Here is a 24680-nt window from a genome sequence, read left to right as displayed (position 1 = left end):
TTATTCTTTCATGTGTTCAGTTCCAGTCAAGTTGAGATAACTGCGATGAACATCATTTTTTGCACATTTGCTGGGTAGCAAAACACCAAATACATTATGCAATGTTCTGCAACGCTGCCACTTTAAAAAAAAAAAAAAAAAAGCTCTAAATTTTTTCAGTTATGCCTTCAAGGTAGTCTCCTTGTGGATCTGTCATGTGCTTTGCATCTATATGTTATTTCAAAATAGGAACCCTTTAAATCTGGTGAGGAAAGTGAGCTAGGAGGGAATATTGGATTGGAGTGGCACAAAAGTTTGTACTGGTGCATAATGGATTACCATTAGGGTCATATCTACAGGGCATGTTACAGTAGAACACACACACACACACACACACACACACACACACACACACACACACACACACACACACACACACACACACACACACCCTGGTCTCAAACTTGGAGTCTTACTGTAACGAGAAACAGGAAGTTTCTGGTTTCGAACCAGCTGACCAGCTGGGGCCTTTCTGTATGGAGTTTGGATGTTACCCCTGTGTCTGTGTTGGTTTCTAATTAGAAGGAGGTGGATTGATTCTAAATCGACTGTTGGTGTGAATATGAGCATAAATGTCTGTCTACAGTGGACCTGGCAACTTTGTGATCACACTGCTGTTTTAATCATGAGCGGTGGTGTAGTAAGCCGTCTTAAATGATTATCTTTTATTTGGATTTAACCTGTGACCAGTAAAGCACAGACACTTTCTTCTGATGAATTGTATTAATGAATTCATTTGTAATGTAGCCAACACTGACTACAGCATGTCCATTTTTTTCCTTTTCCAGAGCTGTATAGCTAAACACGAATCAAATGGCATTGATATTATTATAGCACTGATTGTCAACGCCATCAACCCCCTGGGTAAGGATCGCCTGGACCTGGTGCTGCAACTCAAGGTGAGCACTAGTTTTATGAGAGGTCTGGGAGGTGACACACTTCCATTACCCTATAATATACTTACCTTGCTGCATAGTGTTAATTAAATATAGTTAACAATTGTGCAATGATGAAAAGGGCAGCAGGGCAAATACAGCCCATGTTTACTGGCTGTCTGACTGCAGATGTCTTTAGTAGTACAACCCTTTAGTCGAGTCACAGCATTCTGAAAAAAGCGCATCTGTCAAGTATTGTTTTGTTTTTTTTCTCCAATTATTCAGCTTTGTGTAACTGATCAAAGTATAAAAGCTGATTATTTTGAAACGTGTATCATAGAACAATGCCTCCAAGCTCCTGTTAGCTATCATGGAGAGCTGCCATGACAGTGAGAACGCAGAGAAGATTCTCTACAAGATGAGACCCACTGAATTGGTGAGTGTGGTCATGCATGTACACAAACTACATCTGACATGTGTGGTGTAAAAACTGTGACTTCTAAAACACTTTTGCTTCAGGTGGATGTCATGAAGGATGCCTACAAACAGGGTTTACAGAGTGAAGATGACGATGACGGCATGGGAGACGAGATCAAACCTAAAGATGTCGGACACAACATTTACATCCTGGCCCACCAGGTAACAGAAAAGATTAAACTTGTGTCAGTCTAAAGTGGTCAGACAAACAGAGGAAATGCAGTGATGCTTTAGTCTAATGACCACCGGGCCAATGCAGTGCAGGAGTGCCAAGTGATGGAAGAGTGCTTCTCTGAATGAACTGCTCTGACAGTTTTCTGAAATGAGTTTTTGTGATGTGACATTGGCTCTACGGACAGATAGGCTTTAGGCATTTTCACTGAGGCAGGTAGTCCCTGCACAACTAAATACACATGGTTTGCTTTGTCCAGGGATGAGGAATGAGGGAATGAGGCAGGAGTACTGTACCCCTGAGAAATTTGGTTTTGTTCTAAATGTGTGTCCATCTGACGTGTCTTAGTCTTTGTCTACGCTGTTTGTAATTTGTTGAGAGCAAACCAAGTCTTGTGGGTTTTCACTTCTGTCTCTTTAGAGCAAAGTGTCAGACAGGATATTTTGGTCTGCAGAGCAGACGAGTTTCATCATGACAAGGAAGTGTGCATGTTTATTTTTTTTTTTACATTTTTTTTATGTTTGACTTTTTAAAAAATTACCTTTCAGCTTAAAACATGCACAAATGTGTGCATTAGCTTTTAAATATATTTTCTGTTCATTTAAATAAACAAATTAAATTGATAAAATAAAATAAGCAATAGATAGAATGCACAAACTAAATGGTTCTTAATTCCTGTACAACTGTCTATTTTAAAGGGGTAATAGAGATTTTTAAAATATAATAAATAAAAAAAACAGCAAGTATCCAGAACTCAGAATGTTTTCCACAATATTTGACTCTAACAAATTAAATAAATTTTAAATTTTCCTCACCCTAAACAGAGAAGCAGAAAAAAATAAGCTAATCTCATTTGGTGACTGAACTTGGATTTTTAGATGACCTCTACACAAAACAGGAAAATAACACAGGAAAGGAAAAAGACCAGAACCTGTTTCTTACTCATCTATTAATCCTTGTGCCACAGGTGTCCTTCTCAATGTCTTTTTAACAGCAAGGATACATAAAAACTACCTCTGCAGAGTGTGGGCAAAGAAAGAAACTGTTACTGGTTTGGATCTGGATCACTTTAAAATTGTGATATAAGTCAATTCCTTTAATGGGAGATGGCAGCTTTAGCTCTATTACAAAAAACAAGGCCATAAAGCTTGAATTTGAATGGTATATAGACATTACTTACAGTTGTGGGCTCATCATGGGTATGAATTTCACAATTTGGGGCTTTTTCCAGGGTGGAATAATTGCATACTTTACATCTTTATTGGCTTTATAAAACAAGAATTGGGTGCACAAGATTGAATTTATTTTGGACTTTCAAAAATATGTAAACAGTGATCAAATATATGTATATACTCACACCAATATTTGATTAAATATCTCTTAATAAGTTGCATCTTGACCACACACCTTTGATAGTGATCAACAATTTTCTGGCATAATTCTGGCAAGATATTTGGTCACTCTTCTTGGCAGAATTGGTAGAATTTATTTAAATTGGTTGTCACACACCTGGGTTTTAGTCCTGCTCCAAAATCCTCCAATAGAGGTGAGTTCATGGATTTGGGAAGGCCTTTCCAGAAGCTTAATGTTAGACTGGTCTATCCATCTCAAAACCAGTTTTGATGTGTGTTTGGGATCATTGCTCTGATGGAAAACCCAATTTTGTCCAATTTTCAACCATTTAGATGTTAATTTAATGTGAGGTGAAAGAACTTCCTTCATTATTCCATCCACTTTGTGCAGTGTACCAGTACCACTGACAGCAAAACTTCCCAGAGCACGATGCCACTACCACCATGCTTGACAGTTGAGTGTTCTTAGTCTGAAAGCCACAGCTTTACTCCTCCAAACAAACCTCTTGTCATCGTGGCACTACCTTTGTCTCGGCTGACCATAAAACTTTTCTCCAGAAGGAATATTTCTTCTCCATATGGGCTATTTCAAATTTCAATCAAGGTTAAAGCTGCACCCAGTTGTTGTTTTCCAAAGTCATTAAACACATATCTTGTAAAATCCAAGACCATGACATTCAAGCTCATGAGGAGATTTTGTAAACCATATTTATTTAGTTTTGGTTCACTGCTGGTTACGGTATCATCCAGTGTAGTGCAGCAAAATCATATCTTCATATTAATCATATTTTTTCATTCCTAGTTGGCCAGGCACAACAAAATCTTGCAGCAGAGCCTCACCCCTGGGTCAGGGTTGGGTCTGGGGTCAGGCATGGACCACGATAAAGAGAAGGATGATGCCCTCCGTTACTATGCCAAGCACACAGCTCAGATAGAGGTAAACCGCATCATCAATTTGTCATTTATCCTAAAATCTCTTAAATCTTTCGTCAAACTTTAAAACTGTAAGCCAAACCTTTAATGACTAATCTTTGTTATCAGATTGTGCGTAATGACCGCAGCATGGAGCAGATAGTGTTTCCAGTTCCTAACATCTGTGAGTACCTAACCGAGGAGTCAAAGATGCGTGTGTTCACCACCACTGAGAGAGATGACCAAGGCAGCAAGGTTAACGACTTCTTCCACCAGTTTGACAACCTCTACAATGAGATGAGGTGGCAGAAGAAGATTCGCAGTAAGTCTTCCTTACATTCTGTGTCCAGTTCTTGGAAAATAATAATGATGGTGGTGGTGGCAGCAGGAACAGGCTTCAGGACGACAAATCACGATTCCCATCCAGCAAGTCTGGTTATGTTACTTTCACAGTAAACTGAAGGGCCTGCAGTGATGTGGTGTGTGCTGAATTCGTGTGCCTGTACTTATGCTCCCTGTTGTGTTTACACAGAAAATAAGGCTCTGTTCTGGTTCTCACGTCACATCTCTCTTTGGGGGAGCATCTCCTTCTACCTGGCCCTTCTGCTCAACATTGCTGTGGCTGTATTCTACCCTTTTGGGGACGATGAAGATGAGGGTAAAGATTTCTGCATATGTCTCAAATTGTAATTTGTAATTTCAAGCCATTTTTTAAACCTTTTGCTAAGCAAACCAATGTTTTAAGGCAGTGGTCCTCAAATGGCTCCTACTGGACATGGATTATTTATTTAATCTTTAATATAAAAATCTGCCAATATAAAAGTAGAGATGAACTTACCATCTAAGGCAGACAGAATTATTTTGTGCATTGTGTAAAATTTCTATAGGGCATAGTATGGACAGCTCCTGGTGCTGAAATAACATCTAATAAATGTACCAGAGAAAATGTGAAGAATAAAAGCCCTTAATATCAGCTAAATTATGCTGTATCTCTTTAATTCAAATGCAGACATACTCATTAGTATTATTCAACTAAAATAATGAGGGGATTTTATTATTTTTCTAAGGAAGTCAAGCATGCAAAATAAAGAGGCGTACACACACAGAGTTAGAGAGACTAGTGGCTATGTGATGAAAAGAAAGAAAGAAATGTGGTAAATTTTAAAGCAATGTCAGACTAAACTGTTGGCAAAGGGGCATTTTTTTAAACTAATTTCAGTTTTGAGTCGGGCAAATGAGGTGAATACAGCGTAAGACATGTGACATGAGGAAAACCTATGCAACCACTGCCTGGAGTGTCAACCACCAACCATTAGCTACAACGCAATGGGGCAACAGGCGGATCTTTTAAAAAAACTAGGCCAAGTGCCCACTTCACTGACTATTCTTCTCCAAAGTGAGAAGTTGAGAAGTTTGAAATACCATATAGATGCAAAGCACATGACAGATCTTCAAGGAGACTACCTTGAAGGCATAACTGAAAAAATTTAGAGCTTTTCTTTTTGTGTGTGTGTGTGTGTTCTACTGTAACATGCCCTGTAGATATGACCCTAATGGTAATCCATTATGCACCAGTACAAACTTCTGTGCCACTCCAATGCAATATTCCCTCCTAGCTCACTTTCCTCACCAGATTTAAAGGGTTCCTATTTTGAAATAACATATAGATGCAAAGCACATGACAGATCCACAAGGAGACTACCTTGAAGCCATAACTGAAAAAATTTAGAGCTTTTCTTTTTTTTTTTTTTTTTAAAGTGGCAGCGTTTTGCTACCCAGCAAATGTGCAAGAAATGATGTTCATCGCAGTTATCTCAACTTTTTCACTAAGTGTCATTTCTTACAGATTTTAAGGAAAGAGTGATTCAGGAGGCCTTTAGCCCAGCCTAGCAGCAGACATAGTGTTAAATAATTCAGAAATAATTGACTTTTTATGCATCTGTCTGATTTTAAGTGCAGGTATACTGCATCATCTATTTACAGCTGTTTTATCAAGCAGTTTTAATCATTTTTAAAACTTATGGACGAACACTTTGAATATATTAATTTTCAAGTAAAGTCTATAACAATTCCTTTTTTTGGACTGTTAATTATTAATGATTATCGCTTTCTTTTTATGACTGAAAATGCGTGTTCTGTGACACGTGATGCTGCATTTATTTAAACGCCTTGGTCACTCGGAGTCCCACGAACACTGGTGATTTATCTAACATACAATATCTAATCAAACAAGAAGCAGTAGGTGTGTACAAAATGTGCTTAAAGGAAATCCTTCACACGTCATCACGATATCGTTTTGAGGCGGGAGAACTTGGACTTTAATCGTTTTTATTGGTATGTTGATATGACTTCATGTCATTGCCCTCAGCCTGGCGTCAGCCTGAGACCTAATTAATCAGATGAAGTTAAATCACCCAATAATCATCCGAATTTACTCTTTAAAATTCATTTCTTTACGTGCAGTGTTAGATTCCCCGATTTTAGGTTTAGCAAAATGTTACTAGAACTTGCTGCATTTGCTGGTTCGTCTTGGTGTAATTCGCTGAAATGTAAACCTACTGTACATGTGGTTCCTGTGGCGTACAGAAGTGTTAAAGATGGCTTTCTGATAAATACTTCCTCAATGAATTGTCAGCACTTTGCAGTTTCCAAAAGACCCATGAGCATCACTCTGCTGATTTACTCAGTGAGCTGAAGAAGAGTTGGTTGTTGTGACTGATGCTGTCCCCATGGATGGCTGTTTGACATTTTAAAGTGTTTCCTTTGACTCTTTGCTAAGTTAAGCTCTTAGCTCAGATAAATAATTAATTAGAGGGATGTCATGCTTTAAAGCACTGATGTTTTGTGCCTTGTTCGATTGTTTATTCTTCCACACAGGCACATTATCCCCATTCTGGAATATCTTACTGTGGGTGGCATTGGGAGTCTTCACCGCACTGCTTCCCGTCTTACCTAAACCAATAGGCATCGGGTTCTTCCTGGTCTCCCTTATTCTCCGTGCCATCTACACAATGGGCCTCGGCCCTGCTCTGCTTTTGCTCGGTGCTGTCAATGTAAGTGAACAAAGGCTTGTTTTTGAAGAATGTGTCTGTTCTTGCCTCTTCACACATACAAGTTTTTTTTGTCCCTGAGTTTTGTTTTTATTCCATTTTCAGCTTTTCAACAAGTTGGTGTTTCTTGTAAGTTTTGTGGGGAACCAGGGGACGTTCACTCGAGGATACAAAGCAGTCGTGATGGACATGCTCTTTATCTACCATTTGTGGTATGCCATCATCTGCGTCCTGGGCCTCTTTGTTCATGAGTTCTTCTACAGCTTTTTGGTAAGAGAGCTCATTTGCATTGTAACAGTGTTCTCCGAATGTTTTCTGATGGCTCACCGATGACGATCTCCCCTTGCAGCTGTTTGACCTGGTGATCCGAGAGGAGACGCTGCTCAATGTGATAAAGAGTGTGACAAGAAATGGCCGCTCCATTTTTTTGACAGCGGTTTTGGCCGTTTTTCTCGTTTACTTTTTCTCCATCATCGGCTTCCTCTTCCTCAAAGACGACTTCCGCATGGAGGTGGACCGCCTTCCTTCACCAGGTCAGAAACTTTAATTTTTAAAGTATACCAAGTCATTACTGTGGTCTGCTCCCTGTCATAAATCCCTTGGGCTTTAAGCTATCCTCTGATATTGCCATTTGAAAATAATGCTTCAAAAATGCTACTTATGTTTATCACCAGTCTAGTGTGATATTTAAAACAAACTACACTAAATATTGACAGTTTCACTTCCACTTCCATGAGGAAAACAGAAAAAACACTGAGTGAGACATGGGTGGTGTTCAACATCTTCAGATGTAACTGCAAAAGATTTGATGCAACAGAAATTGGTCACAAGAATGCCACATCTATTTTAGTCATAGTACTTATACCTGGCCTTTCCAATGAATGTGTCATACTTAAAAACTTTTAAAAGTGCACTGGCAATGTTTAAACAAATAAATAAATAATCTTTTCTACAATGTAAAAAAGATCAAATCTTCTAGTAGTATGTGCAGTAATTGCAACGCCCCTATCTGGGGATATGTATTATCTCTCTTAACTTCATTTCAAGTCTGTACTGTGTAAGGATCATAAAAGTTTTGTTCATTCTCCAGACTGGATTATAGTTGTGCTTTGCGCTCTCTGTCAGTATATTTTTCTGTTATCTTTTGTGAAAGTTATCCTTAGTTGACCTGAAACAAGTTTGCTCTTCTTTCTTAATCTTTTCCAGCCATGAACATCTGTGAATTGTTAGTGAGCTGTGTTTCCGTTTTCTGAATTTGTTTAAATCGTAGAACGTAATGTAAATTGATGAGTTTCAGACTTCACACCTCTTCTGGTCCTGTGGTATGATGTGTAGGTAGTTAATGGCCATACAAAGTTGTTCACATTTTGCAGTTGCTGGATGCTAGTTGATCCAGCGAGTTCATTTTTTCCCTTCACCTTTGATCTGATCTATAATTTCTTAATCACAATAATCAAATCAGCATTTTCTTGTGTATAATCTCCCCATAGAAATTGTCGAACATCTAGAGTAAGCCATATATATGTATATATATTTATATACCCAGACACATGTTTTGAAAACACTGTGGAGAGTGTGGGTAGTGTTAATGAGCTCCAGCACCCACGGTCAGGAAGACATCCTGCTAGCACATGTGCACCTGTTGCATAACCTGGTGGCCGCGCCATCCTGTGTTTTACTGAATAGAGCACAGCAGACACAGCCGAGCAGTGGTGGGTTATGTAACCAGCTGGGCTCACGCCTCTCTGTATGTTAGCTGAAGGCTGAGTGGAGATACGGCATGAGGGAGCTTGATCGGAGCTGGGGAGCACCCTTTACACTCTCCTGCCAACTTAGAGCTGTGAACCCTGCACCCCTCCTCAAACCCCGTGCTCCCCTGTCCCACCAAGTGGTCGTCTTCTTCTCCTTCCCAAACCTCCTGTCACCGAGCCCTGCCCTCAGTTCTCCAGACTATCATGGTAAAAAGCTCTTTTGGTGACACTCTGGTCCAGATGCACAGTTCTCTTTCTTCTGCCTGTCTGCCCAAGCAGATCACACTCAGGCGGTGCGGCTCCTCTGCTGCTCGGGGCTTTGCCGATGTGCAAATGATTTGCTCAGGTTTTTTCAGCAACACTTCACCGCCCACCCAGCAGCTGCTGCCTCAGTTTACATAATGTCTGACTATATCTTTCTTGCTGATTTCTACCAGCGCTGATGAGAATTAGCAGGAAGAAGGTTTAATGCAGGAGCATAATTTAATCGTCGCCTTTCATATGGAAATTTTCAGTGCTGTTGTCACTGACGCAAACTTCCCATGTTTTTGTTGTTCTTGTAGGAAAAAGGGATTTATTGAGTAACAGCGAGGTTGCAGGCTCATGTTTGAAAGACAGATGCCCTGCTTCTACACCCACATCTGTACCTGGTAGGTTTTGAGGTTAAATTAAACTGAATATGTCCTACCCATCGTGGAAGTCACTGAGTGGATAAGTTTTAAGATTTTGTGTTTTGACTGGGGTGGCGGGCATGTATGTGACCTTTCCAGCAGTAATCACTTCCTGAAAGGTTACTAACACACATACTGAGACATGAGCACGCACGCACACACACTGAGTTTGTGCACACAAAGAAACTTGATGAGGCAGGGGGTGACTCCTACTCCTGTTTGTTCTCCTGCGTCTCCACGGATCACCTGCGCCATAAGGGCACACACGTGATCTCAGCCACATCCTTCACCTCTTCTTTCTCCTCAGCAGTCATGCTGTGCGTGGCTTTATTCATTTACAGTAGGAGGTGGAGGTGTTTTATTATCAGTCACTTGTCAGCGTCAGCTGAGTCACACTTTTATCTGAATTAGGTTAAATTGTTTTTGAATGTTGTTTTCATTTCATGAACTAAAAGCTTCTTCAACTCTTCTAGCTCAGTTGAATAAAATTAAGACTAATATAAAAATCAAATATTCTAACTGTGAGATTAATAAAAAATCAATCAAATGAGCAGAATGTAATGATGGAAAAGGGAAGCACCTTTTAAGAAGAACTTTTAAAGAACAACAGTATTGCGTGTCGGTCCAATCTTGTGTAATTTCATACCAGATGTAACCCAAATTTAAAGGTGCACATTTATCCGATTACACTCCAAAGCTCCTCTTGATAAAATCTCCCTTTTTTAAGTTTTCTGTGTCTCTCTCTGTCCATTTCTTCCCATCACATGTTTTTCTCTGTTTTTTTCATCTTGTTAGATGAAGATGATGGGACCGAGCGGGTGTGCGACACTCTGCTCATGTGTATAATCACTGTATTGAACCAGGGCCTGCGTAATGGAGGAGGTGTGGGAGATATTCTCAGGAGACCCTCCAAAGAGGTAGGACAAGCCTAAAACGAATACAGGGAACACAAAAAAGTGGCATTTTCTCATTTTGTGCTCTGTCTGAAGGAAAATCTGAAATAAAATTCTGCGTTTCTTCCATATTTCCAGGAGCCACTATTTGCAGCTCGAGTGGTTTACGACCTTCTGTTTTTCTTTGTTGTCATCATCATCGTTCTCAACCTCATCTTTGGTGTTATCATTGACACCTTTGCAGACCTGAGGAGTGAGAAACAGAGAAAGGAGGAAATCCTCAAAACCAGTTGTTTCATCTGTGGTGTGTACAGACAGCTTTGTGGTATAGCTAGCATGCATATGATGGACAAAATGGTCTAAGGTAGAATTCATAACAGAGCTAATGTCTTGCAGGGTTGGAAAGAGACAAATTTGATAACAAAACGGTGTCTTTTGAGGAGCATATCAAGTCTGAACACAACATGTGGCACTACCTTTACTTCATGGTTCTGGTGAGGGTGAAGGATCCAACCGAGTACACTGGCCCTGAGAGCTACGTAAACAAAATGATTGCAGTGAGTAGGCCAAATATATACACACTATACACACAGGAAATGGATGCAGTGTATCTTTGTAATGCAGATTAATGTTCTTTAAATGTGACCCATTATGCTTAATTACACATCCATATTTTTATTCTCAGAATCTACTAAAACAGTTATTATTCTTATTTATATTATGCTGGGCTTTGGTGCAGCGTGTCAGTTCACCCAATTTGTAAAACAAACTTTTTAAGTGTGCTTAAAAAGCTTGACTGAAAGCTTCTCGTAAAAAGAAGGTTTGAGCAGCAAGCAGTTGGGGCTGCTGTGCTCACAGCCGGAGCTCTGTGTCTGAGATGACGATGCTAAGCGTACACACTCTTTCTGATCTTTTACAGTGACGAGTAGAGAAAACAGAGCAGCTCAGAAGGATCATTTCTACATGTCCTCATATGCTAACCTTATCTGAAACTTCGGCCAGCTTTAATATGAACGCGCACAATTAATTACACTTTGCTAGTACTGTGTTGGACCCCCTATTGCCTTCAGAACTGCCTTGATTCTTCATTGCATGAATTCAAAAGGATGCTGGAGACATTGCTTAGATATTTTGGTCCATATTGACATGATAGCATCACACATTTACTGCGGATTTGTTGGCCATACATCCATGATGAGAATCTGCCACTCCACCACATCCCAGATGTGCTCTATTGGCTTGAAATCTGGTGACTGTGGAGGCTGTCTGAGTACAGTGTCATGTCCAAGAAACCAGTTTGAGATGATTTGAGCTTTAACATGTTGAGTTATGGATCCATGTTTTTTTTGTGTGTTTTTTTTTCTCTGTGTGTGTGAGTGTGAGAAGCTTTCTCTGAAATACTCAGACCAATCTGTATGGCACCAATAACCATGCCATGCTCTGTCACTTATATCAGCTTTCTTCCTCTTTCTGATATTCAGTTTGAACATGTTGTCTTGAACACATCTACATGCTTAAATGCACCGAATTACTGCCATGTGATTGGCTGCTTACTGATCAGCCAATTTTCAGATGTACCTAACAAAGTGGCCACTTAGTGTATACACGCACACACACAATAAGTCAAAGCGTAATAGATCCACTTTAACAGGTACATCTCACAAGCTGTTGTCTGATCAAAATAGCTTAACTCTCTTTATACAGATCACGTTTAAGAGACATACAGCAGTGTAAAGATTTAGGAATTTGAGACTGCACTATTTTTAAGGTGGTACATAAACACACCCAAACCTCCTTATTATTCCAGGAACATATGGCCAAACAAACACATTCATTTCACCCCCTAATTCATATTTTGTTGGCAAGCTGCACCAAGCAGATGAGCATACAGATGTCTTCGTGTTAAAGCCTTAAAGATGCACAGCCTCTTTAGTTAGCAGACTTGCACAGTGTGCTATAGAAGCGTGATCCTCTACAGCAGACGAGTGATCAAAAAATGAGACTGAGCCTCTAGGCCTGTGCCAGGCATCCCAATTTATTCTCCTTTCCCCTCGCTGTTGGAGAGAGATGGGGTTCTATACTCAGGTAGTCCTCACTATACTGAGCTCCTAACCTGCAGGGACACAGTGTGGTTAAATAGTAATTAAACCCAGTCCAGGCCTATTATCATCAATGTACCAACTTGCCGCACTGACACACAGACAAGAAGTTGAAGGATGTAAGGGCAACTAAAGGTGTTGCTGTTAGGTTAATGGATTCAAATGAAGCCTTGGAGCACAATGGCACATTTTGTGATTAACATTCAGCCGTGATGGGCATAAGAATGGTGGCATTATAATGAGCAATTTGCATAACAAACAGGTGATAGACGTTGAATTAATATGCATCAGCAGGTCTTCCAACAGGTCGGTTCTCTGATGCCTGGCCAAGGTATTGCTGGGTGATGATGCAATGATGAGTCAGGAATTTACAAACCCATTTTTAAAAAAGTGAGGACATTGTGTAAATTTTACTTAAAAACAAAATCTCAGAAACCCTTAATTTATTCTCAACGGAAAATGGAAAACATATCAAATGTTTAGGCTAAGAAAATGTACCATTTGAACAAACACATGAGCCAATTTTGAATTTGGTAGCAGCAACACTGCAACCTTTTTCTTTTAACAAGAGCTTGTGTAGATTTAGGAACTGAGGAGACTGAGTGCTGGAATTTTGGGAAAGGAACGCTGTCCCATTCCTGTCTGATACTGGATTCTAACGGCTCAACAGTCCTGGGCTGTCTGTCATATTTTTTTTTTCATGACACACCAAATGTTTTCAAGGCACCCAGGCCAGTCCAGCACCTGGCTCTCCTACTATGAAGCCATGCTGTTTCAATAGCTACAGTATGTTTTCTTGCTGAAATATGCAAAAATATGTAAGGCTTTTTCTGACAACAACATCATCTGCATTTGTTGCTCTTAAAACTGTATGCTGTATGCCTTTCAGTATTGATGGTGCCTTTGCAAATGTGCAAGCTGCCAATTCCATAGGTACTAATGCACCCCCGTACCATCAGATGGTCCTGCTCTCTTTAAAAAGAATTTCAAATATCGATTTGTCCGATCACAGAACACAGTTTTCCACTTTAAGTCAGATGATTTTAAATGAGCTTTGGTCCAGAGAAGACAACAGAATTTCTGGATCATGTTCACATTTGGCTCCTTCTTTTTCTTTAACCTGCATTTGTGGATGACACCATGAACTAAAGTGTTTCTGAGGCTGTACGGTGATTTCCTTGACAGAGTTTAGGCCTGATTTCAGTGCACTGACACCAGAGGGCCTAAAGATCACGGGAATCCAGACGTTTACACGGAGATTTTGAAAAAACCTTTGATCTGTACTGTAGGTCATGAGATGCTCAAAATCTTTGCGATTTTACATTCAGGAACATTATTCTGAAACTGTTCCACAGTTTTTATATGCAGTTTTTTGCACATTGGTGAACCTCTACCCATCTTTAAGTCTGAGAAATTCAGCTGCATGTTCCTCCACCTCTTTCTACTTAGTACCACTTTCTATTCCAGCATCTTGTTGCCCCCATCCGAACTTTAAGACGTGTTGCTGCCATAAAATTCAGAATGAGCTAATATTAATATTATTGTGAATAAATTGATTTGCAAAGAATCACCATTTTTTAAAATGAACTTCTAACTTCTTTTGGGTTTTACATATTAACACCTCTTAAGTGTTGCAGAACCCACACCCTCACATGCGCACACACGTGGATAACTAAACAAACAGCCTGTTGCTTACAGTTTGTTTGTGCAGCGCTTGTGTGCTTTACTGCAATCTTTCATATAAAATCCTACCACCATGTCAGAATAAATATAAAGAGGTTGTGCTGTAGTCAGAGTGCAGGTGGTGCAGGTTTCATCTACTTGCAGGTTGCACAGGGAACTGAAAGCAGAGTTTTACATGTTTTTTTTAAAAAATCTCCTGAAATAGTTTTTCTGTCTGATGCATTCAGCTTCTACCATTCATTAAGCTTAAGTTTGGTATATGTTTAGGGTATTAGTTGTTTGCTTACTTTACCTTAACTTCAGCCTTTTAACTCATCTTACGTTGGATTTATATTTTGGACAGAAGATGCACAAGTTGTGTGAGCATTTACCAGACAGTAAGGGTCTAATCAAAAAATGCAATAAACTGCTATGCTAGGGTGTAATGGGATTGATTACTGTACTGCCTGTGATTAGGATTCCTGTTTTTTTTGTTGTTGTTGTTGTTGTTGTTGTTGTTGTTGTTGTTGTTGTTTTTGTCTTTGTTTTTGTTTTTTTGTTTCGTTGTTGCTTTTTTATTTTTTAAACAAATCTGTCTCTTCTCTGCCCTGTCATCTTAAAGTGTTGTATTAAATTGCTCACTTGCTCACACATAGTAACTTAGTCTTAAAAGGGAAAGTGTTGGTGTTTTGACGTAAGCTGTAAAAGAGCAGCTGAATTGGAGAGAAGTGCTAGTCCATGATGCAGATGTCTGCAGCAGCTTGCACCATTTGTGTTCTCCACATCACAACCCAGAGTTGTGCTTGATGTGATGTTCAGGTAGAAATAGTGCTGGTGCCAGTTCACTGATTGGATCTTTTTTTTTAAACTCTATTCTCTGCTGCTTCACTACAGTTTTAGGGTAACACTGGCAGTAGCAGCTGCTGTACGAACTAAACTGCCCTCCCAGTGATGGAACAGAGCTGTAACCTGATGACCTCAAACACACATGCATGCAGGCACACACAAACAGCTCCTGACTAATGATTTCATCTGGTAGGATAAAGTGATGTGGTGCAAAGCAAAAAAAAAAAAAGAGTAGGATCTTGTTACACTGTGACTGTTCTGACGGTGTTGTGCATGTGGATGTGAGTCAGTGTGCGGGTGTTTGTGTGTAAAATTATGACAGCGACTACAGGCCCAGCAAGTACTGCAGCAGCCACAGCGTTACATAACCCATCTCAAGTGGCCTGCTAATAGCTCAGCCCTGCCTGGCACGTGCTCCCCTGTCCCTTTCTTTTTTTTCTCTCTCTCTCTGTCTCCCTCTCTCTCACACACACACACATAGGCACACACGTACACAGTCACTGTCACGTCATGAACCCTTCATTTCTGATATAACACACATGCAACGCATTGAAGCAAACAAGAAGCAAACGAAGGGCCGGCATTTGTGATGTAAAGTGAGGACAGAGGTTAGAATTTGCTTAATGAGATAAAGTACTGCTGTGCCTCTTTTTTTTTTTTCTTTTCTTTTTTTTTTTTTTTAATGTCCCAGTCAAGAACGTGTGTGTGTGTGTGTGTGTGTGTGTGCGCGCGTGCGCGTGCGTGCGTGCGTGCGTGTGCGTGAGTGAGTGTGAGATACCTGTGATATGTGTATGCTTGTCTGGTGCACTGTTGTGTGCTGTGTCATTGTATACTTTCACACTCTTCTGTGGCTGCTGATCACAAGGACGTGTTGTGCAGCTACGTCATTCAGGCTGAACTCCATTATTTTAACCTCACTGATCAAAGTCAAGCGTGTAGGGCAGAGGATCCATGGAGTTGTGACACATAATACAAAAGACAATTTTCATAGCACTTTAATAATTATGTGCTACATACTTAATGGATAATTAAAGTAAAGCAAGTAAAATCATTACTGCACAGATATTTTAAATTAAAAATAAATTTTGAGAAAGATGGTTTTTAGCTAACCAGCTACTCTCAACTACTAATTTTACCCAGTAGGCTGCACTGTTTTAATGAATATGTCCTTTTATTGTACTGTATGTATATAAATGTCTGTTTCCATGCTTACAGCATGTCTAATACCTTCAGATATGTCAGGAAGTTTAATGAATCCTGTGAAATTACATGGATAGCATTATTGTTCATTTTTAAAACCTATGATTTACTGAAATGAAATCTAAGCTTGTGTTTTAAAAAGGAAAAAAAAACGAGTCAGTGGTTGGAACCTTTTAGCGTTGATGATATTTGATTATACAGTGTTTGTCATTGGTGACATCTAAGGTTGTTCGCACACTTTTATATCAGTAGCCTGACTTTTCTGGAGTATATTACAGATTGCAGTACAGTATGTACCCGTACAGGGTGAAATAAACACACACTGGTCTGGTGACGACAGCAGAGTGAGAAGCACATGAATGTCTGTAAATTCACGCTTAGTTATGTGTTTAAATTGATCAATGAAGCGACACTAAAGCCTGACTCATTGAGACAATGCAGCATAGCCCACAGTGGATTACTGTACAGTTTAATAAAGAGCAACAAGACATTGGTGGGATTTAGATTCTATACAGTCACTGTTTAACTTTATCTCTTTAATTAAACAATGCTTCAGCCATCATGAGGGACTTCACATACAAAATGATATTATGTTCACATTTTTGAGGGTTTTTTTAATCCGGCTGTTAAGAGTGAGCTTTAGATAGTCCTCAGATGTTGGAGCTTTGTCTCTGAGATCTCACAGCCTTTGCTGTGTTTTTCTTTTTTCTTTTTTAATTTTATGTCCCCTGTGATGCCAGAAGCCTAAATTAGAAAAGATCTTCAGTCAAGCTCTTATAGAATGACTTAATTCATACTTTACAGTAGTCAGAAGTGAACAGACTATTCTGGTTAAAAGAAAAAATAGGTATAGAAAACAAGGTACAGTAAAGGAGTGAAAGGACCCTTTTATTTACAGAGTGATCTGACTCAGATGTACAGCTGCAAAATGGCCGATAGAGCAAACTGTAACCTGACAACTTAAACTGACCTGCTAACAATGATTCAGATAAGTGATGTTACTCAAAGTGGCTGTTGCCTCTCATTTAAAATAAAAGCTGACATTCTGTGAAGAGGGTCTGCTTATGTGATAACACAACTAAATGGCACCTAATCATAAATCTACTTCAGTGAAAGAGACTCAACCTTATTTTAAACCCAGTTTTAGTAATATGTGTACTTGATCAGTTTTCTCCAGTTCCATTCTTCACCAGGCTCTTTTCTCTGTTTCTAACCCTCAGATGAGGTGCTGTCGTTTTGATTTTATATAATAACATCAGTTAAATGTGACAATTTTAATATCTTTGTGTTGGTGTTGGCTAAACCCTAGCAAAATGCTGAAAATGCAAAGTTTATAACATCACTGGGCACTTCATTAGGTAATTGTTCTGATATGTATAATGTAAGTTAAGCTATTTCTTTTAGAAAACAGCTTGTGTGATGCATCTGTTAAAGTGGATTTATTATGCTCTTACTTACACTGTGTGTGTGTGTGTGTGTGTGTGTGTGTGTGTGTGTGTGTGAGCGAGTGTACACACTCAGTGGCCACTTTGTTAGCTACACCTGTTCAGCTGCTTGCTAAATATCCAGTGAGCCAATCACATTAGACATCCAGACATGGCTAAGAGAACCTGCTGAAGTTCAAAATGAGCATCCGAATAGGGAAGAAAAGAGATTTTAGTGACTTTGAACATGGAATTATTTTTGGTGCCAAACAGGCTGGTCTATTATTTCACAAAATAATAATCTATTGGGATTTTCCCACAAAACCATCTGTAAAGTAATATGCTAAGATTGGTTGTTCTTTAGTTGAAAATGCCTTATTATTGCCAGAGATTAGAGGAGAATGGTAGATTGCTTTGAGCTGATAGGAAGGTACCAGTAACTCAAATAACCCATCAATAAAACCAAGGTATGCAGAAGAGCATATCTGAGCCTGAACCTTGAAGCAGAAAGGCTACAACAGCTGAAGACCACACCAGGTGCCACTCCTGTCAGAATAAGAACAGAAAATTGGGGCAAAGTTCACCAAAGCTCTGGTTTCTTCATCATGACAATGAGTCCGCTGTACTTGGATGGCTTTCACAGTTGCCAGATCTGAATCCAATAGAGCACCTTTGGGATGTGGTAAAACAGGAGATTCTCATCATGGATGAATGGCTCACAAATCTGCACCAACTGTGTGATGCTGTCATCCCAAGACGGTACTAGCAAGGTAAAACTAATAAAGTGTCTGGTGAGTGTATGTGCGTGTTAGACTGAAATTACTTTAAAGGTTCACTTATGATTTGGGTAACAAAGTAACTAATTTTCTCGGTTCCTGGAGTTTCTCATCTATTCCCAGTGCTATTATTACGATTCCAGTCTATATAGTAGAAATTTGTATTTTGTAGCCCAGTGTCAAATGTTTTCACAAATTCACAACAGTTTTCCAGAGTTTGAATGTTAAAAATCTGACACTGCAAGCATATATAAAACTGATACGAACGTTTTGGAGAGTTTTCGTTTGTATTTTTGATGACGGATGGACAAAGCAGTAAACTGATGATATGAATGTTTCACCTAGCAGAGTGATTAAACCCATCACATGAGGAAATGCAAACAAATAACCCACACGCTCCACATCCTTGTCCACCCTCAGACGGCATGCCCTCTTCTTTGTCCTCAGCGTCTCGCACTCTGATCAGTCTTTCTATCCCTGCGGTCTATTCTTATATAAGAGAAGGTGGGAGAATACCTCACTCCTCCTACCGGACTTAACGTGGTGCCAGTCAAATCCCACTCTCAGCACCTTTTAAGTAATTTTTATCAGAAGAACTGGCTAAAGAATATTACATAAGATAAGCCGATGGCAGTCTGTCGCTGTGAAACCTATCTCACTTTCGGCGTTGCACAAGAGCCACGCGTGTTGTAAAACACACACGCTCGCTTACACCTTGCTGTGTACATATCCATGCAGTAGCAAATGAACAGCACACACACCCACACAGAGACAAACACAGTCACGCTTTACATAATTCTATAGGTTTGCATGCTCCCTGTTTTCTTATAACGTTGCTGCAGAGTGTTTGCTCTGCTGCTGCTGCGCTGTTAGAAAAACAGAAAATAAACATCCACGTTTTGCATGTGACCACACACCCGCGCGAGCGCATAAGTAACACTATACTCCCAGTTGTGTTCTTGATAGACGACAGTGACTCATCTCCTGTGTGCATCAACAGTGTGCTTATGGAGTGGGTGAGAATTGAAATGCCAGTTACTGTTCATTTAGTGTATTATTGCTATCTGCTGTATCCAAGAGACAGCAATGGTGCTTAAAAAAATTTACAGTCAGGTGCAAAACGCAGAGCAGCTTCCATTCTGATGAAATGATTAATATTAAACCTCCACGCCTGTCTTCACTTACCACTACCTCTGTGTTTACTCTCCTCCCGCAGTCTGGCTTCAGCACTGTAATGCTCCTGACGTGTCTATGCAAATCTTGCGTGTGTGCCAACATACTGTTGCTTCCATCTCTCTGACCTATTAAGTCAGCTTTATTTCAGGCGTTTATTCTTTTCACCTTTCTCTTCGTTTCTCATACATCCCATCTCTCTCCCCCTTTCCTCCAGGAGAAGAACCTGGACTGGTTCCCTCGTATGAGAGCCATGTCTCTGGTGAGCAGCGAGGGAGACAACGAGCAGAATGAGATGCGGTCTCTGCAGGAGAAACTGGAGAACACTGCCAATCTGGTGGCTCAGCTCTCAGGCCAGCTGGCTGAGCTCAAAGAACAGGTAGAATGCTACTTCAGCCCATTTTTCATGCTCTTGTGGAAAAGGTCTCTTCTGAGCATTGTGCTATTTGTAACTGCTTAATAGCACAAAGTAAAACTGCGTCTTGTTCGGTAGCTGACTGCCACGCATGTGCTGTGAAGTCCACGTCACATGACTCCTAATAACACCAACAGGGGAGGAGGTCACGTAAAAGATATAGCTTTAGCAGAGTCCCTATGCTCTCAGTTTATTCATGCAGATGGATTCTGCTACTGAACGCAGCACGACAGGTGACTATCACGTCAGCAGTCAACACAACTGAGAGCCGCCAGTGAGCCTCTGGCTGTTTGGATGACTAGCACCGCTGCTGCAGTGTGACTGATCACTCTCATCACCTGCCTCCTCTGCATGTGATTCCAGTCACAGGCCTGTCCTTGTTCCTCTTCTGCCTAATGTGTGAAAACAGCTCCTACTGGGGCAGAATAACACTCCACTAAAAAAATACAAAAAAAGAGAACGGCTACTGTCGACCTCTGCAAGCAGCAAAGTTGGTAACATCTCCCTGTGAGCTGGGATCTCTCATGTAACACCCAGTAACAGCTCAATATGTCTTTTATTACAGTGCGGTTGAACAAAGATGGAAAGGCATTATCTTTGAATCTGTTTTGCGTCAGCTGCAGGCGGACCTATTCTAATCTAAGTTTGCCGGTTCTATTCTGACTAATAAGGAGTCATGGGGTTAGCATGAATACTACTCCACCTATATGGTAAACAGAAAGTGTAGTTTACGCCACAGGAGGTGAGTGTGTTTATGGAGTGTTAGGTGAGGCCCAACCACAGCTCTGCAGTCACAGGGAAGGTCTGCAGGTCTCACACCAGATATGAACTCAAGACTGTTTCTCACTGGGAGGAAAGTTCTCCTGCAGCTCCTCCCTCATTACAACCTTTTGCTGACCTCTGCACACTCTCACAGCTGAGACTCTGTGTAGGTTTATGTGTGTCGCTACTTAGCAGTGTGGCTTTCAGAGTTCTGCACAGCCTGCTTTTTTTTCACCTCCTTTATTTTGCATATACAGCTTACGGCTCACAGAACCCATGGACCCCATTTGTGACGTCAACACTGGAAACCACTGTAAATGTGAACCAGCATTTCTGATTCATTTACACACACGCACTTACTCTTATACATCCACTGTGCAGGTCACAGCTCTGCACACTCCCACACATGACTGTGTCCTCTAATGAAGTTTCCAAGGGACATTTTAGTTTCCAGTCATAACGGCAGTGTTGAACAAGGTTATTTTCATGCAGCCGTGCAGAAGATTACATCTCAGTCGATTTAAAATTGACAGAAGAATGCTGTAGAATAACTGTGTAACTTCTGAAATGACAAATTCAATGATTTTTGGCTAAACTAATACAGTTTCCTTGGAGGGGAAATCTACATGTACTGCAAGTTTATATTTATATATATATATAATATCTATATATATCTATATATATATATCTATATATATATATCTATATATATCTATATATATCTATATATATTATATATATATATATATATATATATATATATATATATAGATATATAGATATATAGATATATAGATAATATAATAGATATATAGATATATAGATATATATATAGATATATATATAGATATATATATAGATATATAGATATATATATAGATATATATATAGATATATAGATATATAGATATAGATATATATATATAGATATATATATATAACTGTACTAGTACATTAATGGCAAGAAACCAGGTTTCTGTGTGTGCTACATACAGATTTTACCAATCTCACAGCTTTTGTTTTTCTCCCCTTCTCCTTAACAGATGACAGAACAGAGGAAGAACAAACAGAGGCTCGGATTCCTGGGTCCTCCTCAGCCCAATCATCACATTCCAACTCACTGAGCGCTGCGAGGTTCACAGTGGCAGGTCACTCGACTCTAGGCTCACTATAAAGCCAGAGAGAAACACAGAGACACAAACTGCAGCCTTGAGAACAACATTCGTACTCAAATGTACACCTACAATTACTAATGTCAAAATTTGCAAGGGACCAGCGAGTGTTGATGCTTAATTTTAGACATAGTGCCTTTTCTGTGACACAAAGTGACACAAACACGGCCTTATTTGGAGACAGTGTGCCTTTTGCACCCACTCAGCCATAAGGGGCACGCTCTACGGGCCCTTGTGTACAGAAAAACTGGTCTGTCAATGATTGACCAGGCACAGCACACACCTTCCAATGTAGTGATAGCGTGCCAGACAGAGACTGAGGGAAATGTTAAGGTAGGTTAATGGTTAAGTGCTGTCAAGTCTGTGGACAGCTGTCTTGGCCTCTGCTCCACCACTGTCATAGTGCTGATCAGCCAGCCCCACAGATGTCAATGATTGGCTTGCAGGCTTCCAGGGGAAGAGTGTGCACACTAAGATCAAGAATTTTACCTTTTTAGATTTTTGTTGCTATTTATGAGAAAATTGTTGGTTCATAACTGGAGGAGTATTTTTGCATTTTGGGGAAAAAAAAGACTCATGCTGCCTTACTCGTTAACTTTTATAAATGGAACATTGCAATTGCTGAAAGTGCACTTTTTTAAAAGAAAAGGGTAAAAACCTTTAACTGCAAACAGTAACAGGTTGGTTTGAGGTATTATTATTATTATTATTTGAATGCTTTGTGTTCTGTTTAAATATGCATTCACTGCACCACTTCAGTTGCCTTTTACAGATTTCTATGTCATATATATATAAATGTGAATAAACTTATTTCCTGCGCAAAACTTTCTTGATGGTCTTAAATCATATATTGATACATCTTGACTGAAGATGGTAAGCTCACAGGTTTTTGTTACGTTATGAACATCCTTGTGTTTATAGAGATGTAAGCTAATACTGTAATTTACTGTATCTGCTCTAACATCCATCTCCTACTGTTTTATAAAGTGTCTTTTAGTGTAAATAATTTTCACTAGTCCCTCGTGAAGTGCAGTTGAGAAGTCTGCAGTTGTTTTAAAGTTGCACAGATGAACACCAGACTATGGCGTACTCCATCACTCAATGTCCTGAGACACTGTTAGCTGAAAGGCAGTGTGTAGAAAAATGTTTCAGCCCTCTAGTAAAGTTCAGTTCAAATCTTCTTGTTGGGAATGGATGAGTACTCCCCGTGAGCCCCTCTACACCAGTCTTAACTTACTTGTGCTCGTCCATGAGGGGGACACAGGGTGTCACGTCTTCCTTTAGATGAGCTCATATTTCAGCTCAGTTTCATGACTGTTATGACAAATTTACTTCTTCCAGCTTTGCTACACATTTAAAGGGGACTAATTATGCACATTTCAAGCCCAGTATTTTTATTCTCGTATGGACTAGAGTAGCTATGCGTGATTCAAATTACAAAAAAAATAATCTTTATTAACTTTGCTTATATATAAGTATAGTGCGGCCCCTCGGTTCATCGTCTGTCTGCAACAAGCTGTTTTACTTGCTTTGCCTTTAAGTTAACTTTCCACTGACTGTCTGCGCCTGGTAAAGATGTTGTCTACATTAAATGAAACTTTGACTATGTATAATAGAAGTATCCATGAATAAATATGATGGAAAATGGCGAAAAAAAGCATAAAGCCTCCTTTCATTCAATACAGAATCATCATCAGATTTTTATCAAGTAGTTTATTAAGTCTGCAGCTCTTCATGTGTGAGATGAATGGCTGCCTGACCTTATAAAGTTTGCCACCATTTCCCTGAAAATTGGATTCAAGTGTCTATAGTCTCAAAATGTGCAATAGCTGAATTCAATGGGTGGGCGGTGTTGAATCTGTACGCTTAGCTGTCTAGCAATCAGATACCAAATGTTTAATTAGATAGCCTTGTCATTTCAATCCATCATATCGGTTAATGAATAGTTTCAAATAATCACATCCATCTAATTAGATTTATTTAAGTTTAATACAGTACTTAAAAATGAGTTTTTAAACTACAAAAATAAAAGATTGTAAAGGATTTCTAGAACAGTAATTAACGATCAGTGAAAGTATGGTAGGAAAGCAAAATAGGTGTAATTATTCATTAGTTTTCACAACAAATTAAGCTGTAACACCTGAGATTGGATTTGAATATTGCAACTGAAACCATGTGGAAAAAAGACAGCAGGTGGGTTCATACAGATCCATATGAAAAAATTGTTAAAAGTGATGTGGAAAATGTTGGTGTAAAAACGAATCCCCCCAAAAGCTCAACGGTGACAGTTTTAAGAAGAAAAATATTAACGGCATTAATGAACTGAAGCATTAGCTACAGTGAGCTTTGTTTCCACACATGGAAATCCCCACTGGTAATTCCACAGTCATCACTTGAGGAGGTGGTGAACTCAAACCCGTCTGTGCGTCTGTCTGTGCTTGTGTATGAAATTTGAAATGATTAACAAGTCTCAGAAAGTAAACTGGTCTCTTATCCTGTCTTGTCATTTACCCTCTGCAGAGAAGCCCATCCTTCTTGGCTTCAGTTCAGTGTTTACGCTGGCAGGCCTGCATTTGCTCCTGCTGCCTGTGACAGCCATTAAAATTAGTTCACGCAGTGCCATAATGGCGAGCAGCTGTCACTGCGCAGACAAGAAGGGTTAAGTGCAGCTTCACTGGAATGTATTGCACTCAGAAATGGAAAGGAGGGAGAGGCTAATATCAGGACCATCGCTGCTGTCTGGCAAAACTCTTAATGCTTTATTGTAACACCACCGCTTCACCTTGCATCACTTCCTAAATTTGATCAGCTAATATTTATGCTTTGACCCTGGAGAGAAAGCATTTAACTTTGATGTCCATTTACTATTAATGGCTAATAGCCTAGACTCTACAGTCTGCTTAACTTCATCCTTGGCGATTACCAAAGCCCTTTTAATGCACATGAGAACTGTTTTGTT

The 24680-nt window shown here is 39.7% G+C and overlaps 1 protein-coding gene across 2 annotated transcripts in view; it reads left to right on the top strand.

Annotated features, from left to right (window-relative positions):
* Window positions 1-22545, top strand: part of itpr2 (inositol 1,4,5-trisphosphate receptor, type 2) — a 61114-nt gene extending 38569 nt beyond the window's left edge. Inside the window, exons 43-57 of one of the 2 annotated variants that reach the window (XM_005470931.4) lie at window positions 828-938; window positions 1255-1350; window positions 1434-1553; window positions 3718-3852; window positions 3957-4149; window positions 4360-4485; window positions 6705-6880; window positions 6983-7147; window positions 7227-7410; window positions 9192-9278; window positions 10095-10216; window positions 10331-10496; window positions 10589-10749; window positions 19590-19751; window positions 21593-22545. In XM_005470931.4, the coding sequence (XP_005470988.1) occupies window positions 828-938; window positions 1255-1350; window positions 1434-1553; window positions 3718-3852; window positions 3957-4149; window positions 4360-4485; window positions 6705-6880; window positions 6983-7147; window positions 7227-7410; window positions 9192-9278; window positions 10095-10216; window positions 10331-10496; window positions 10589-10749; window positions 19590-19751; window positions 21593-21673 (2085 nt within the window). In that variant the 3' untranslated portion in view covers window positions 21674-22545. The remainder of the gene's footprint in view (window positions 1-827; window positions 939-1254; window positions 1351-1433; window positions 1554-3717; window positions 3853-3956; window positions 4150-4359; window positions 4486-6704; window positions 6881-6982; window positions 7148-7226; window positions 7411-9191; window positions 9279-10094; window positions 10217-10330; window positions 10497-10588; window positions 10750-19589; window positions 19752-21592) is intronic. The other variant, XM_013268674.3, reaches the window with a different exon arrangement.
* Window positions 22546-24680: the final 2135 nt, after the last annotated feature.

Source organism: Oreochromis niloticus, linkage group LG7 (assembly GCF_001858045.2).
Source record: "Oreochromis niloticus isolate F11D_XX linkage group LG7, O_niloticus_UMD_NMBU, whole genome shotgun sequence".
In the NCBI taxonomy this organism is placed as follows: domain Eukaryota; kingdom Metazoa; phylum Chordata; class Actinopteri; order Cichliformes; family Cichlidae; genus Oreochromis; species Oreochromis niloticus.
The sequence above is the reverse complement of the archived record's forward strand: the minus strand, read 5'-3'. Positions and strand labels throughout refer to the sequence as shown.